Source organism: Podarcis bocagei (assembly GCF_964188305.1).
Source record: "Podarcis bocagei genome assembly, chromosome: 7".
NCBI lineage: Eukaryota > Metazoa > Chordata > Lepidosauria > Squamata > Lacertidae > Podarcis > Podarcis bocagei.
Window position 1 is genome coordinate 39,505,081 of NC_138132.1, and position 17,436 is coordinate 39,522,516.

The 17,436-nt window shown below is 45.5% G+C and overlaps 1 protein-coding gene across 4 annotated transcripts in view; it reads right to left on the bottom strand.

Moving 5' to 3' along the window:
* Positions 1–304: 304 nt before the first annotated feature.
* The window catches only part of KIFC3 (kinesin family member C3), a gene marked incomplete at its 5' end in the record, with an annotated part of 32,725 nt that continues 15,593 nt past the window's right edge, over positions 305–17,436 (bottom strand). For 3 of the 4 annotated variants that reach the window (XM_081203377.1, XM_081203376.1, XM_081203374.1), the window contains 17 exons: positions 305–784; positions 3,063–3,162; positions 3,856–3,990; positions 4,573–4,802; positions 5,689–5,818; positions 6,310–6,433; positions 7,197–7,327; positions 8,347–8,451; positions 8,759–8,940; positions 9,359–9,470; positions 9,692–9,822; positions 10,012–10,159; positions 11,183–11,356; positions 11,593–11,832; positions 11,938–12,081; positions 14,016–14,081; positions 14,970–15,166. In XM_081203377.1, the coding sequence (XP_081059503.1) occupies positions 759–784; positions 3,063–3,162; positions 3,856–3,990; positions 4,573–4,802; positions 5,689–5,818; positions 6,310–6,433; positions 7,197–7,327; positions 8,347–8,451; positions 8,759–8,940; positions 9,359–9,470; positions 9,692–9,822; positions 10,012–10,159; positions 11,183–11,356; positions 11,593–11,832; positions 11,938–12,081; positions 14,016–14,081; positions 14,970–15,166 (2,375 nt within the window). In that variant the 3' untranslated portion in view covers positions 305–758. Of the gene's footprint in view, positions 785–1,557; positions 1,591–3,062; positions 3,163–3,855; positions 3,991–4,572; positions 4,803–5,688; positions 5,819–6,309; positions 6,434–7,196; positions 7,328–8,346; positions 8,452–8,758; positions 8,941–9,358; positions 9,471–9,691; positions 9,823–10,011; positions 10,160–11,182; positions 11,357–11,592; positions 11,833–11,937; positions 12,082–14,015; positions 14,082–14,969; positions 15,167–17,436 lie in introns of all 4 variants that reach the window. The other variant, XM_081203375.1, reaches the window with a different exon arrangement.

Genomic DNA, 17,436 nt, shown 5'->3' on the forward strand with positions numbered 1-17,436 from the left:
CAAAAAGGAGCAAATAAGTAATTCTGTATGTTACAGGGACAATGATCCCTTCCGCGGAGCTCATTAGAGGATTTCTAGTCACCTGGAGTATGGGGGAGGAAAGATGAAATTCAGAGAAAATGCCTTTAGTCCCAGCTATTCTCATAGCTGCTCTGGCCTAGCCAACTACTCATTGTGTGAAGTGAGTACTAGTGTTGCAGGTTAAGCTCTGCCCTAGTCCAGCTGAATTTTGCTTCCACTATTGCTTTTCTGTTACAAGGAAGACCGCTGAGTTGTTCGTTTTATAAAAAGCAGAAACACATGGTGCTTGGAAGCCACATCTTGGTGCAAAGAGTTTATTAAATTAAAAAAATCAATGCAGAGGGCCAAAAGGATGGGAATGGGTCTAGGACCTCCATTCTCCCTTTAAAAATATAGTAAAATTCACCTCATGTCAAATAGGCAGATGAACCATCTCCTGAAGTCCAGTTGCATCCAAGCCCAAGTCCATCCATTGCCAGCAACGGATGAGGTACAAGAGGGGGCTGACATGTCACCTTCTCTCAGGACGGGAGTGTGTCTGATGGAGAGACCCTTCGCAATTCAAGGGCTGGCAGATGGCACCACCCTTCTTTTTGCTGTGGCTTCCCTTTCTTTGTGTCTCCCAAATCAGTGTCCATTAGCCTCTGAGGTGGGCAGGAAAACGAGTAGTCTCTTTAAAAAGTATTCATGGTTTCTGAAACTCCTTTTAAAAAAGCATGTTCCTCAAATCAGCTGCTTCACACAGGGATTGGCCTCAGTTTCCCTAAAAAACAAACACCACAAGGGAAAATATTAGGGCACTTTGCTTTCTACTCCTACACTACATCCATGGTAAGTGCCAACCACCTCTTTGCTACATGCATAACAGGTCACCCATGAGTGGCAGCTGGCCAGGCTCCAGCCAAAACCTCTGTACAGAATGTCATGTGTCATGCTAATTAAGTTTAAAAAATCCAAAACTAAAAGAATTTACAAATTGTGTTCTATAATCTAATGGCAAATGATCCTTCAAGTTATGATTACTGCGTTATTGATTCTTGCACAGGAAGAGTTTCAGAATATGGAGCACTTTATTAAAGCAACAGAAAGGAGAAGCTGGTCAGGGGTAGGGCAGAAAGCCACCTCTGGCGACAGATTTGGAGATCTGATTTGAGATCTGAAGCAGAAAAGGAATCTATGAAGGAACAGGCAGTTATGCAGGCACTTTAAGTACAGTATACAATTAGATCAAAGAAGAGTTCTCATACAATGCCCAGAGGCTCCATCCCTAGAATGCTGGAGGTTTCGTAATGCACCTCCATGGTTACAAGCAATCAAAACATGCTTTAAAAAGTAAAAAAAAGGTGGAAACTTAAGTTCTCAAGGTTCAGTGCCACTTCCCAGATTCTACAGATGTGAAAATGCCATTAACTACAAGCTCTGACCCCCAAGAAAGCAGGAGAGGTTGTGCCCATTCCCTGCCGCCCTGGCCAAAGCAGAGCCCTTCACCTTGCTAAGCAGCTTAGTCTCCAGCACCCAGCACCTGTCCACACTCACCTGGAGGCAGACAGAGCTTCTCTTAATTCCAGGCTGAAATCAAATGGGACAACAGGTTTGTTTTGCATCCCCACACTTATAAATTAAGAGAAAAAGCAGCCAGGCGTGTATTGCATTAATGAACAATTAGCTGCTTGGTGCTGGGTGACACCATCATGTTTTGATGAGTTTACTCACAGCATCTGGCTGCCCACCATGGCTGCTGGAACCTTTGATGTGATCCAACAAGAGCAATTCTAATCCTTGAACTTCCTAGAAAAGTTTGTGAACATGGAGTGTGCCTGGCCAATGATGGGTTTGAGGCTGGAGGCAAAAGGACTCTCTCTGTTCTAATTGTAAATGAGGATAGCTGATCTCAAAGCAAAGGTGCATGGAGATGAATGTTGTCTAGAGCAGTGTTTCCCAACCACTGTTCCGCGGCACACTAGTGTGCCGCGAGATGTTGCCTGGTGTGCCGCGAGATGTTGCCTGGAGGGAGGCGGGCGAGTCGGGCGACGAGAGGCGGGGCGGCGGCGGCGAGGAGAGGCCGCCCAGTGCGGGGCTCTCGCCGTCTGCCTGCCTGGCTGCCTGCGAGCTCGGCGGGCAGCGCCTCCGTCCGCAGCGCCCGCCTCGCGGCTCTCATACCCTGCCCCTGCCAAAGCTCACCCAGCCTAGCCGCGCTCTCCTTCCTGCCTCGCTTTGCTGCCTCCTCCCCCCCCCACCCCCAAAGCTTGGAGGTTCCCCGGCAAGGGGGAGGGAAAAAAAATGAAACTTACACTTTCGTGCGTCCCTCCCGGCGTGACGCTGCGCGCTGACGTCACGGGGCTGTAATGGTGGTGTGCCTCGAGATTTTTTTCATCAAACAAGTGTGCCTTTGCCCAAAAAAGGTTGGGAAACACTGGTCTAGAGGGCTCCCTACACTCTGTGCTTCTCCTGGAATACACTTGACGTTTTATGCACCCATCCCTCCCCTGCCATTGTGACCTGATTTGCCCCAGGAAGAGCAGAAAGCTCATGAACATGAGCAGCCAGAAGATTTTCTAAGCACCCAGCATCCATCCTGGTCCAAATCAATCCCACTCTCTACTGCCACTCCTACCTCCAGTATATACAGAATGGAGGGGTGGCTGGAATAGGAAGGTTGCCTGATCTGCTTCCTTGAGGGACATCTCAAGGCCTATTTGTGTGTCTGACATCATATGGTAGATGAGACGTCAGCCTCCTGTTTACTGCACCCTTCAGATACCTCTATCATGCTTCTCCTTCCTTCCTCCTACCCCTGGATGATTACACAGCAGCAGTGAGGAGAGGGCTTGCCCTGCTGCAGGCCTCATCTTCAAAATAGTTTTGAAATAGTTAGCCAAATGCACATGCACACACACTCTGAGCGACCAGAGGCACCAGTTGTGGAATTCAGCTGACCTCTACATGAAAACCCAGAGAGCATCACTGTGGCTCAGAATCTCTGGGAGAGTCAGAGTGCCCTGAGGAGCAAAAGGAAGAGCCGGCTTCTGTGCAAGTCTTACCTGACGTCTGGAGTCTTGCCCGGAGTGAACTCGCTCTCCGAGTCCGAGGAGAAGACTGACTTCGGATGCAGGGCTGTGCTGTGACTGATGATGAGTCTGCCTAGAAGAGCCGCCACAGGAGTTTGCAACATTTTATCTTAACTTTGTGGAGGTTTGTGGTTTTATTTTTACATGAGAATGATTTTAGCAGTACGTACAACAAATATCACATTTCCAAAATAGAAGCTGTAAAATACCAAAATTGGAATTTGCATAGTAGTAAAATACACAATAACTGATTTGGTGTTAAGCCAATATAACCAGGGCCCACCCAAGACATTTTGGCACCTGAGCTAGACCCCAAATGGTGCCAGGGAAGAAAGGGTAAGGGGAGATCTACATCAGGAACAAGGGGATAAGGAAGATCAGCATTGGGGTTTGTCCCTGTGGATCCTACTGCCTGATGCGGTTGTCTCACCTTGTCTCATGGGTGGGCCGGCCCTCAATATAACATACAAAGTCATAAGAGAATACAACAAACTTATCGAACTAAAAGTATCATATACTACATCATGATACATTTGTTTTGGCTGATTTCCCCTCAGATCTATTTCTTGTTTACCTAATAAATATGAAATCTGAAGTGGAAAAGGTCTTGTAGGTTATTCTTTACACTAGATCACCCAACCACCACCTGCCTAGTGTCCAGATTATACCAAAAGCACTTCCCTGTAGGCAAAGTAGGAAGCAAGAATAAGCCCAAAAATACACTCCTGCATAAGAAAGCAGGATGAAACCAATGAGGGCCAGTTACCTCTAAGTGCTCCTGACTGGTCCAGGAGCCCAATTCTGTCCTCCGAGAGCCACAGCCCAGTTCAACAGAGCGAACCCTCTCAGCAAACTTAAGGGAACAGAGTGTCTCACTTGTATTTTTCTCCACAGGAGAGACCTGACCAGGGAGGGAAAAGGGAACATTCATGATTATCCACATTTAAAGCTGAAAGAACTGAGGGAGAAGTGGTGAGCTCCTGCTGATGCCTCCCGCTTATAGATCTATGCTGTTTGTCCCCTTTCCCCAAAGGTGCATGAGATGGAAAGCAGGGAGAAAAACGGAGGGAGTCTTGCTGCCCTTTGCAACTTTGGGTTACGCTGGGTTTTTCTTTCTTTCTTAGGTGGGGGTGGGGGTGGGGGATGCTCCAGGGCTGAGATTACGCAGCCAAGCACATAAAACATTTTTTAAATATCCAAACAGTGCAGGCAGGGGACTTACACCAGTTGTTGCATGCACAACTGTTACTAACTTTTAAATAACAAGCATCTGGACTGCTGAATGTGTTTTTATTATTCTGTATCCAGATATTATTGAAAATAAATAAAAATATAACAAAAGAAAACACAGAGGAATGGCATAGCTCTCAAGGAGAAGTAGGAGCATCACACTGCGCCAAATACACTGAATATGCAATTCATTATGTGTCACTTGAAAGTCCGCCCCCCCCCCCCCCATTATAGCCCTTATGGAAGCACCCACCTGGACCATCATGAGGGTCTTGCTGTCACCACTGAGAGAGTCTTGAAGCAGGTAGGTCAGCTTGGAGTTGCGGAATGGCACATGGCCCTGGCGGGAACGCAGGGCATAGATCACATCTCCCAAAGCTGAGAGGGATTTGTTGATGTACTGGGCCTCACGCAGCCTGCTCCCCTCTGCACCAGACCTCCCCACACGCTCAGATCCTGCCAGATCAACCAAATTCAGCTTCCCTAGGAGGAAAGAAGTCAGGCACACTTGAACTACAATCCTGAGCATACTTACTTGCTAATAAATATGTTTAAAGGTAAAGGTACCCCTGCCCATACGGGCCAGTCTTGACAGACTCTAGGGTTGTGCGCTCATCTCACTCTAGAGGCCGGGAGCCAGCGCTGTCCGCAGACACTTCCGGGTCACGTGGCCAGCGTGACAAGCTGCATCTGGCGAGCCAGCGTAGCACATGGAACGCCGTTTACCTTCCCGCTGGTAAGCGGTCCCTATTTATCTACTTGCACCCGGGGGTGCTTTCGCTCTGCTAGGTTGGCAGGCGCTGGGACCTAACGACGGGAGCGCACCCCGCCGCGGGGATTCGAACCGCCGACCATGCAATCGGCAAGTCCTAGGCGCTGAGGTTTTACCCACAGCGCCACCCGCGTTTAGGACTGAGCTATTAGTATTCAACAAGACTTTGGGTCTCAGCAAACAACAGCCAGACCCATCGATGATCAAGCACTCTTCTAAGTTCACCAAGAAACCAAAGAGCTTGGGTGTATGTAGAAACTGGTGGTCAAGAACCCAAGGGTTCAGCTACTGGTTTGTCCACAACGGTGGCAAACACAATGCAAAGGAACTATTCCTGGCTACCAGCCAAAGTGATGCCCGATAATGTTTCTTACAATTTATTCTGCTCAATTAAACCTGGTGGCTCACTGCATGGACCTCTCCTGGACCTTGTCTCAAGTATCAACCGGCCTGAGCTACATTGTCATTTGGCTATCATCTACAAAATTAATTGACATTCCTCAATGATCTGTTTCCTATGTGATTCACTTACAACCTAGGTTAGGAGACCATGTTTCCTTCATGGTTGACAACAACTAGGAGTAAATTTCTACCAACCTGTGGTTCGTATTCCTGTGCTGTAATCAATTCCCCTCACTGTGATAATCAGGAGGGCGTGAGATCGGGAGCTGTGCTCGTTCAAGTAGGTGCTTTCAGTCACTCGGTTGATATGACCAAATTCAAAGACCTAGAATAAGTGCACAGAGAGAGAGACAGTCATGCCACACCTGCCTTCAGCAGCCAGTTCCCACATAGGCCTCCCTCTCTGACCATCATCCCAGGCACTTGGCGCCTATTCAGAGGGCAGCAGAATGTCTGAGCAGCAGAGTGCCTTTGCAGAACTTCCCTGGCACCACATGGTCAGTGGAAGTCCTTAAGATTTGCTACACATGAAAACTCAAAGCCCAAGAAACAGGAAAAAGGATGCAGGCTGCACAGTAAACTCAGTTTCACAGTGCAACATGCACAATACTGCCCATATCACATTTTTATATAATCCTATAAATCAAAGCAGTTTCTGGTGCTTGTGTCATAAAATACTCATTAAAATTCTTCATTTATTCTTCCTGTAAATCTCATTTACAGAAGTGAGCCTTTCTGAACTTCCCTCGCCTGGACCTAGACTGGGGGGTGGTTGACTTGCTATTCAAAGTGAAGCCTCCTTGCCCGTTTTCTAACCTGGTTGATGTCTTCTACACAGTGCACAGGGAACTCTGTCAGGCCTGGCACATAGAGCTGTCCACTACCATCCGGGCACAGTTTGATGTCCAACTTCTCCTGGGGCTCCTTTCCAAGCAGGTCTCTGAAAGAGAGAGGCAAGCAAGATCTTTGTAATGCTATGTGCTCCAAAAGGACACTTTTCCAGCGCAGAAAGATGGGTTAGGGATGCAGTAGGTGAGAGACAGTTGCCAAAGAAACAGTAACAAATAGACATCCAATATTTGTTTGCTAAAAGAAAAACCCCACATTGGTTCTCTTGCAGCAGGATCAGGTCCCTTGCCTAAAGAGCTGTTTCATCCTTCCCAAGTTACAAATTGCAGGAGAACAGTGTTCTTCAACCTGAGAGTGTCCAATACCAACACCATTCCAAGTGCTTTGAACAGAGGCAGAGAACGGCTAATGGAGGGAAGAACCATGGAACAAGTATTCCTCAGTCAAAGGAAATTTTTTAGCTGAACAAATTCTAACAAGTCACAATGAACTGCCTTGGCTAAGAGTGCAGCTAACCAAGAGGAACTAAATTCTGAAAATAGGTGAACAGAGTTGCCACTGCAAGAGCTAATTATGTCTTGGGACTCAGTTCTGAAACTTGCTTCAACACCAGAGCTAGTTTCCAGAGCATCTGAATAGGGATATTAAAACTGCCTATCGACACATCCATCAACACTACTGGAGCCAGAAGGTTGGACTTTCATGAAGCATTCCCTTGTTATATGGGGTGGGGTCACTTTTCCTGCAGAAAGCACAAGCTGTTCCACCACCGCCACTGAAATTGTTTTCTGGGACATTCCAAACCTAGGGTTTTGAATCTAGGGACTGAGAGGTCTTTGGCATCCTGCAGTTACCTGAGGGCTTCATTGTAGATCTCAGCCACACTGACAGTGATCTGGTAGTTCCAGTCGGAGGCTTTTGCCTGCACTTCTGAGAAGAGAAGCTGCAGTGCCCGCTGGTTGATTCCTGGGTTTTCGGGAGTTCCCTGGTGAGGAAAATGGAAGGGACATCATGTTCCTTCAATGAATTAACATTACATAAGAAGAAAGGAACACCAGAAAGAGTGTGTGTGTGTGTGTGTGTGTGTGCGCGCGCGCGCGCGCGCATGCACACACACACACTCATGCCAGGCAGTCCAGCACATCATCACTGACTCACGCTGCAGTCATCAATTTCCCTTCCCTCTATCCATCCCCAGCAGTGGGGGACACACAGTTTTTCTGTAAAAATGCAAAAACAATAAAACCTTATAAAGGCTAAAAGGTAGTATTTTGAACTCTATACCACAAATCCCCCTCAGCAAACATGGAAACACTATACAACACAGTCTGCCCCAAACAGAGGCCAGAAAGCCTAAATAGCAAGTGGTGTTTTCAAAAGAACCAAAGGAAATTGGACCACTCCTACCCCTTGAGGCACAGCAGGTGGGAGCAAAGGATTAACTGTGCTCTTCCAGTGAAGGAGGAATCAAGACTGGTGAAAAGGTTCCCTCCTTTTCCAGTTGACCACAGGTAACCAGATTTATTTACTCCTAGTTTTGACACTACCTTCCAAAAGAAGAGGTAACCCTTTCCTGTATACTCCACCCATGTAATGAGTAAGAGCAGGAAGGAGTGTTTTCTTTTGTAACCTAAAACTGCACAACAGTGCAGCCAGGAAAACCTTTGGAAGAGCATTGAGCAGCTGCAGGGCCACATTTTAGGGACTTGCCAAATGAATATCCTATGGGGCAAGGCCTCCTGGGGTGGTGTGACTAACTGGGGACATTCATAAGGGAAAAGGTGCTCCCCAAGATATGTGGGCCCAAGGATACCTTTAAAAGGTGAGAGCCACCACCTTGAATTGAACTTGGAAACACACTCGCAGACATGTAACATGGGCTTTAAATTCAGTCCCCACCCCCCAAATAGGTAGGCATTTAGCACTAGCTAAACAACCCCACAACAGGGTATGGAAACTGCAGAATCAGCAAATCATTTAAAAAGGAACTGAAAAGCAGCTCACCTCCATTGTGTATGTCTTGCCAGCACCTGTCTGGCCATAGGCGAAAATGCAAACATTGTAACCATCAATGCAGGATGTGATCAGGGCTTGAACTTCCCGGAAGACCTTTAAAAACAAAGTTTGTGTAAGGCATTGGCAGAGTACTTTGCTCTGCTGCCATCAGGCTCATACATATCCATGAGACTACTAAGTCCAAACTAAATGAATCACAACCTCTTTACATATAGAGTAAAGGAGGAGGATGAGATACTGCAGCAACAGCAACATGTCTAATTTGCCTGCTGGTAAACACATTCCTACCTAGTTAAGTAACTCAACAAATGAGACGTTTCCCTTCAAGCTACGTTCCTCCTCCTCTCACCCAGCAGACATTCTTGCTAACTTAACAGGAGAACACTGTGACTATACTTACATCTTCCTGTGTTGCTTCAGGAGGGAAAACCTTGTCAAGTTCAAATGATACCAGCTTCCCTCTATGCATCAAATGCAAGAGGGCATCATCATCAGGGTCAAATGTCACGGCACTGGCAGCTTCTGGCCCATCGCCATCCTCTTTACATACTGGCCGAACACGACCAAACACACGGATATTGCCTTAAAGGGAAATTATAGCTTTATAAATCTGAGAACAGCTGGCTTCTAGGCTCCTAGGCCACCCCACAGAGAATCACAGTGGCTGATGGTTATCTCAGCCACTAGGCTATATTCCAAAAGAACCATCTTTCCTAATGGCATTTAGGGGCAGGCCAAGGTTCAGAACCTTGTTCTTGGTGAAGCAGAATGTGTGCAAATTCACACTTTGCCTGCCAGACAGCCATCAGCAAAACCACCTGAGCCACAATGCACATCCCTTGCATAAGAGATAGGAAGATGTTTCCACCGCAAAGGCTCCCCCAACTCTCAAGCTGGGAACCCCAGAAAACACCACCTCAACTTCCTATCAGATAGCCTCAGCCGTCAAGTGGCATCTATGCCATGCCCTCAAGGAACCCATACATGGGGACTCACAGACCTTTCAACCGCACAAGTTCATTGTGACATTTCTTCCGGAGCTGCAGTTCTCTGCGGTATTTCCTCAGGAGTTCCTGATTTGTACTGCTGACCTCTTCAATGGCTTGGCCAATCTTTGAAGAGAGGACAAAAGAGTTAGGGGGAATATGTCACACTCTGCGAGGTGGAGAATCTTACTCCTCCTCATCTCATCCAGATCTTCCCATCTCAACTGAGCCACTCATAATTAAAAAGGAACTTTACAACCAACAGGGAAGGTGCAGCACCACACCATTTAGAGGGCGGGAATCAGCCCTGAGATTTGGAAGTAGGACAGTCTTGCTTCTGAACTGACCTCAGCCTTGGCACTCTGTAGGGCTTCTTGGAGAAGAACAGGAAATTCTTTGACCTGCCGCTTCAGGCTATTGTAATCATTTGTAAGGGTTCGAAGAGCTGGCTGGAGAGTCAGGAGATTTGTCCTCACTCCTACGGAGATGAATTAAGGCAATGCTACATTTCCCCATTTTCATTTGCAAAAAGCATTTCTCCTCCTTAAACAAAACCACCATAAGGCAGATGCTGGTTCAAATGATCTCTGAACTGAAAGGCAGCTGCTTCTTCAAAAGCCACACCAGGCCCTTGAGAGAAATGTTTGGCCAGCTTGAAGATACTCACCTGCCAGGTTCTCGTGGACAGCTTTCATTTCTACCTGGGCTCGAGCAAATGCTTCTTCAATGGCTCGATTCTTGTCCTCCTCCATGTTCTGCATCTCCTCCAGCATCTGCTCATGGGCCCGCTCCAACTCAGACTCATACAACGTAACCTAGGAAACACAGCAAAGGAACCTGTCAGGGTGAAGAGGCCAGGCTACCACTTTCCCTCTCCTCTAGGGCAGGCAAATCTCTCCAATCAGTTCCTCTCTGTTTCTCATTTTTCCAATCTTATGTTCAGTTACCCACATTTCTACATGGGTTTGCAGTTTTTTTTAAATAATACAGTGGTACCTAGGGTTAAGACCTCGTTCTGGAGGTCTGTTCTTAACCTGAAGCACCACTTTAGCTAATGGGGCCTCCTGCTGCCGCTGCACGATTTCTGTTCTCATCCTGAAGCAAAGTTCTTAACCTGAAGCACTATTTCTGGGTTAGCGGAGTCTGTAACCTGAAGCGTATGTAACCCGAGGTACCACTGTAATAATCTTATGAACATTCACCAGCATTTTAACCTGAATTTCTTCTTATGACACACATTTTTGTGTGCAATTTCCCCTAATAAAATTATATTTGTCTGTTATTTTCACAGATATATGCATTTGTATGCAAACATTATCCTAGTATATGAATTTTTGTACACATTACTTGGCTAGAGAACAATACTAAAAATCTGAGAATTGTGAATTTCAAAGGACAACTGTTTCAGTTCATGTATGGCTTCAGAAAGCATGAATGTGGTAGGTTTGCCTTTAAATGCAAACTTAATGGAATTTCTCCCCCATCCCTCCTCTAACATCCACCAAAAGAATGCCTTCTGCTGCCGACAGGAAGGCATTAGGACCCAGGGACAGGTTGCACATCAGTGAGGCTTGAGAGAGAGAACTGGAAAGAGGGCCCTGGAGCAGCAGGTAGAGAGCCCAGAGAGGAGGAAGAGGATACTGCTGCAGAAGTGTAGCAAGAGGGGGACCTAGAAGCTAAAGAATGCATAACTCTCTTGCAAGGGACCAAAAGCAGAGAAGAAAGCACCAACAAATGAAGAAGCATCCTTAGTGCTTCCTGTTCTTTCCACCTGCATCATTTTGAACAAGTTGCCTGTGGTCTGTTTCTCTCTTTTTCCACACTCAGAAAGTGCTCACCTGAGCTCTGAGCTGCACTGCTGCCTTCTGAGAGTTCTGCAGCTGCTGTTCCATCTCTTTCAGCACCTGTCTCTGCATCCCAACTTGGTCTTGCAAGTACTGGTTCCGGGACTGGGCTTCACAGAGGGCCTGCTTGGTCTTTGAGGACTCGACTTCCACGGTCTTGATTACATACTGGGGGAGGAAAAGCAAGAAACACAGCTACAGAAGTGAGAGATGGCCACAGTTCATCATAGATGACCTTTAGGGTCCTTTCCCACTCTACAACTCTACTTGAGGGCAGCTTATGAAAATAAGAGATACTCTGGATCTCTGACTGAAGCTCTTCTGGGGACTGATGACTCTTTAAGCAGTTTTACTTTCAGGAAACTCATGGACTAAAGCCTTCACAGCAAGCTATTCTGCCTCACCTTAATCTGCTGAGGCTGGGCTTTGAGGCTGGCTATTGTCTCCTGGCTATCCCTCAGTCTGCGGCTGAGCCTTTCCTCCTCCTCTGCCTTCTCTGCTAGGGAGTCTTTCAGCCGGAGCTCCACCTCAGCCAGGCGATTGGTTTTCTGCTCCACTTCTAGGTCCAGCTCCGACAGGCGCCCTTTCACCTCTTCTGCTTCTTGCTTTAGTTGGGCCAGCTTTTCCTGCAACTTCACATTCTCCTAAGTAGTAAACAGGGAGGAATGAATATAGCATATAATGAACATGACTTCAGCTGAGCAGCCTGCAGCCCCACCCCAGCAGAAATAAGAAGCAACTCTTTTTACCTGGCTGTGCTCGCAGCTCACGCATTTCACAGGATGCTTCTTCTTGAGCTCCTGCAGTTGTGCCTCACACATCTTCATCTCTTGTTTCAGACGCACATTTTCTGCAACCAAAAGGTCCCGGTGCTTCTCCAGATCTGTGCCACCCTAAAAAAAGGGCATGGGAGGCAGGCAGGGTGTTAGAGGAACCTATGCATTATGAGCAATTTTACTACTTTAACTACCAAGTCACCTACTGGACCTGAGGGAAATCACAAGAAAAGCTTGAAAGTTTCCCACTGAAAAAATTAACAGTGGAAATTATTCATTTATTTATTTGTTTATTTTAAAAAAAGTTTCCATCCCACCAACTCCCAAAGGTATCTATGTTCAAAAACATGCCATTTGTTTGAGCAGAACAAACAGGCAATATATATATGAGTGGATCATTCCTCCTCTAATAAGTTACCAGCTACAGAGGCACTGTCACCTGTGCCTAATTAATATAAATAAATTCAAAAAACCCTTTTCATTGATAAAGTGAGAGAAGGAATGCTTACTATGAGATCTGACTGGATGTGCAGATAACATCCCACATTCACTCTTAGATCTAATTGGCTTTAATTATAGATTTGTTTCCTCTATTTTTGTTTGGGTGCAGTCAAATTAGTAAGAATCTAGACTATTAGATGCAGGAACACTATCTTTTGAAGACACCAGGAGACTTCTAGAGGGTCCCAGTCAGAGGAAGGAATATGGCTCAGAGGCAAAGCGCATGCTTTTCTTGCAGAAAGCCATGGCCAGTCAGTGTGGATAACACTGAGCTAGATAGACCAATGGGCTGTTGTGGCATAAGGCATCTCCCTACGTTCCCAGGAAAATGACTAACCGGCTACACTTTGTTTGCAAACTCTCTCAATAAATTTAGCTGAATTGATCTAGCAGTACTGTATGTAGGTGGGTTAATTGCCATTTTCCTTCACACCCACCAGTGCTGGTAACACCCTTATAATTTGTACACTTGGCATTTTGCATTGTGTGGACTATTGCTTTTGTTATTCAATTATTAACATATCTGTAGTGTACTTATTACATATTCATTTTGTTTCCTGCATGTGTTTTTCAATGCTGGGTGCATTTTGGATCCTGCTGTTTATGGGCAACTCCTCTTCAGCTCTTTTTTCCTTCAGAAAAGCAGACACCAGGCAGGGTCTCTAAGCTTATACTTCTCCCACAGGTGTTTCCAAATGGAGTGGCCCTGCGCTTCCCCACCCCCAGCATCAAGAAGAAATTCTTATCAGGCGAAAAGAACTGAACTTGCACAGAAACAAGTCCTGTCTTTATGATGGGGAGCATATCACTACTGGAAATAGGTGTCATCTCCTCAGATGAGATGGACCAATTTAGAGCTAAGTCCTCAGCAATGTTAAGGGAAGGGTTTGTTAAACAACAACAACAGTAGCATAAAGCAAGGATTATAAACACTAAGGGGAAATCTGCATGATAACAGGATTAACCTTTCCAATGGGAAGGAGGGGGATTTCAGCAAAGTAACTCAAGAGTGGGAGAATCCACAGTCCTTCCTGCCTAGGCCAAATCAATAAGCAAAGTGTGATGAATTCAGCTGTTTACAGGAGCATGTTGAATTTCCACAAACACCAGCAAACAGGCTGCTTGCAATGCTCTTTTGGGGAGACCTCAGGAAAAATGGAGGTCAATGTGGGTCAAATTCACCACATTCAACTTGCAAAACTTGTAACCCTGTGCTAAGCCACCTTCAGGGTTTTGCTTCTCATATAATTGCAAAAGCCAAGTTGCTCATTCAGAACAATTTTAGTCACATACATGAGCACCATCCCCTAGTTGGGGTAAAGAAATCCAAAGCTGTACACACGTGTACGCGCGCGCGCGCGCACACACACACACACACACACACACAAGTATTGCTGCCGTAACATGCATTCCTACTCAGAAAGGAGTTCAACAGCAGTTACTTCCTCTGTTTATAGTTTAGCCTACATGTAAATGTTTTCATGATACATGTATTATGGAAGAAAGTCTTTCGCAGATGTTAGCAGTTGAAAGAAGCTTATGTAGCTCACCAACACGGAATGGAGCCTGTTCATTTCCTGCGCTTGCTCCAGGAGTTGGTCCTTCAGACTTTCTGTCTACCAACGCAGAAAGGTAGCTTTAAATACATATCACTTCCACGTTGGAAGGAAAACAGAGATGTACTTGACAGTTAAGTTTCTTAAATTTATAAGACTGACCATCAATAAAACTATACAGATGGCTTATTTAAAATAATAGAATAATTAAGAATAAATACAGTATTTCTCCATAGCAGAAACAGTACAAAGCAGTTTGCAGGTTAGCTTTAAACCACACTAAAAGAGAGAGGGAGGGAAAGAGAAAGGCTTATTTAAAACCACACTGAAAAAGTGAATGCTAAGGGTCTTTTTTGAAACACAAGTTCAAAAGGCATTTTCAGTGGTGATTCCCCAATTGTGGACTGTTTTCCCCAGAGAAACCCTCCTGCAGCCAACACTGTCAGCTCACTGGGTGGAAACATTACTTTTCACTGTTTAAGGATCTTAATTTAATCATGATGTGGAAAGATTCTGGCCTGTTTTGGTTTTACCTTTTAGTGGGGTAGGGTAAGATTAATCCTTCTTATTCTTGTTCTAAAACTGCAAGTATCCAAATTTGTGGATGGCATGAACTTATTCAGGATGGTAAAATACTGAGCAGATTGTGAAGTGCTCTTAAAGGCCCATTCTAAAGTTTCTTACTAGGGAATTCAAAAAAGTACTACACACAGGTATTGCTTTTGCATAAAAAACTATCACAAGCACACAGCATGGTCTCTCCATGTATTTTTTTTTTGGGGGGGGTCCTATAATGACGCAATTACTTTACTGAGACAAATCCTGGGATGGGATGACTAATCTAGGATGCCATCCAGGATGAGGCAAGGATTCCACAAGCTGCTCCCAGAAAAATAGCTAGCAGAGATGCATGTTGTCCCGCTACAAGGAGCCTGAGTGATAACATACCTGGTTCTGCAGCTGTACAGTCTGACTGAGTTGGCTGCTCTCTTGCGCAGAAAGCTTTTCCTGCAGCAGCAACAACTCTTGCTGCAGCTGCAACTTTTCCTCTTGTAGCTGGGCCAAAGAGTCCACCAACTTCTGTACCATGGGAAGCTGACGTGCCCCCGGCAAGCTGGGCCGTTTCCCACTGAAGAATCTTCCCTCTGCAACAAAGCGGGAAATTATTATCAAGCAGAGCAGGTGCCAGGCAGGGATGAGATGAGGAGAAGATTAGCATGTGATGAAGCGGAGTGCTACACCATGAAGGGCCGTGAACAGTACAAACTGCAAAGCAAGATCTTCTGATGCAAGATGAAATGCACCTGCCAAGCATTATTGCAGGAAGGATTGTTGGTGGGTGTGCGTAGGCCACGGGCTATTTCTCCCACCAAAACTCTGGGCAGAGCCATCAGCCAACAAAGCCCAACATTAGCATGTTGACCAAAGAAAGGAATACTGTGATGCTGCTGAAGTCAAAGAAAATTTACCTTGCATGTTAGATATTTACCCTCAGCAGTTGCTAAGAGGTTGGTCCAAATTTATATTCTCAAATGGTAAATTGTCATCTCTTTGGCCTTACAGCCCATGGGGCAACTTGAAATCTGCTTTGCCCCTAATAGTCACCTAATGTTGTGCAACCCTATGCGTGTCTACTCAAAAGTAAGCCCTACTAATTGCAATGGAGATTACTCCCAGATAAGCACAGTTAGTTAGGATTGTTGTCAAAGTCTGCATAACCGCTCATGTATGGTCATACCATTTGACTTCCAAAACGTTCAAAACCCCGTCAGACGTTTGGGTTCCAAAAGAACATTCGCAAACTGGAACAATCACTTCCAGGTTTCCGATGTTCTGGAGCCAAAACGTGCAATTTCCAGGGCGTTTAGGATCCAAGGTACGACTGTACTTCAAATGAACTTTTACAAAATTCAGACTTCACAACATTTTCCACATGCCCTAGGGGACATATGTTTTTCTCTCTCCCCATCCTCCGCAAAATAGCTTATTTCCCTTTTACTTAATATCTAGCTCTGCAGAATGTAAAAATATGATTACTGTTTTGTGACTTTTTAGTTGGGACATAATGAAAATTGTTACCCTAATGTTTTTATTTTAGAATTATTTTAATGGACAGGCACAGCTACTGTACCTTCCCATCTTTACCTAACAAAAATGAGTATGTCTGAGTGAAACCTGGGTTGTTTCGTATTTTAAGAAAGCATTATTCATTCGCACATGGAAATAATGGCCTCCGATCTTACAAAAAAAGCACAGAGAAACAGCTTTCCAAGCACAGCGACGTAAGTACGCATCTCGGGGAGATGGCATAGTAAGACAGAAAAGACAGAGATGCCACATCACCACTTCTTGCTGCCCAAAACTCCCTGAAGAAGTTTGGCAAGTGGGATGCACACAATGACCACACAAGCATGGAGAAGAGATAAATACCACACTGCCTCTGTGCCCCAGGTGGAGGAGCTCTTCACTCACAGCAGTCTGAATTCCTGTCACCATAAGCAAGAAGAAAGAAGAACACACAGAAGACAGAACCTATGATTCCGCAAAGTCGAAAATACCCAAGTTGTTCTGTGGGCAACTAAAAATAAATACTATCTCCCTCCCTCCACCCAACAGCTGGTTGGTTTGTGAAAGGAGCAGAGAATGGAGAGCAAAAAGGGGTCACTACATATGAGAAATAAACAGCTAATGACAGATGAAGAAATATCTATCTAAGAAATAGTTATATGATCAACAACTTTAGGATAGCATCACTACACCACATATTATTGGCACCAGCTGTTCAAAAGAAGTTGGCATTGCAGGGTTCCCTTAAAGTCTCTTCTGCTAGTGCTAGATACTACTCGTGTCTGGACCAGGCACATGGCTCTGGAAAGAGCTCCCAGACCCCACTGCCAGATAGCCAGGCTGCTCCAGAGGTTCAGCAGCTCCAGAGGGAGCCGTTTTGTCAGAGGGCAAAAAGCAGCAATGCTGAGCAGCTGGCCTTGCCTTGCAGGCTGGGGCAGGGAGAATTCCTTAGATTACCTTACATAACTTCCTCCATTACTTCTGCAGCCATAGCACACTCAAGATTGGAGACAAAAGATCTGGGTCAGCCTCCTAACAATAGAGGCAATGGCCAAAAGAGGAAAGCATCAAATCTGCCCTTGACTGTTTGAAATGAGGCACACATAGTACTCTTTCAGAGGAGGGATTTATCTTAATACCCTCTTCTAAACTGGGGTTTGTGTGTGAATGCGCATTATAGGCAGGGTCATTCCTTTGCTTCCAAGGAGAGCTACTGAGCTGTTAACAGCTGTATGACAGATAGACATAGATGAAGTTTTTTACACTTCTGAATCTTTATGCTAGGGAAAGTTGTTTAATTTTTGTTAATTTAACATTTGTCTCAATACAGCCAACCAAAATGCCATTC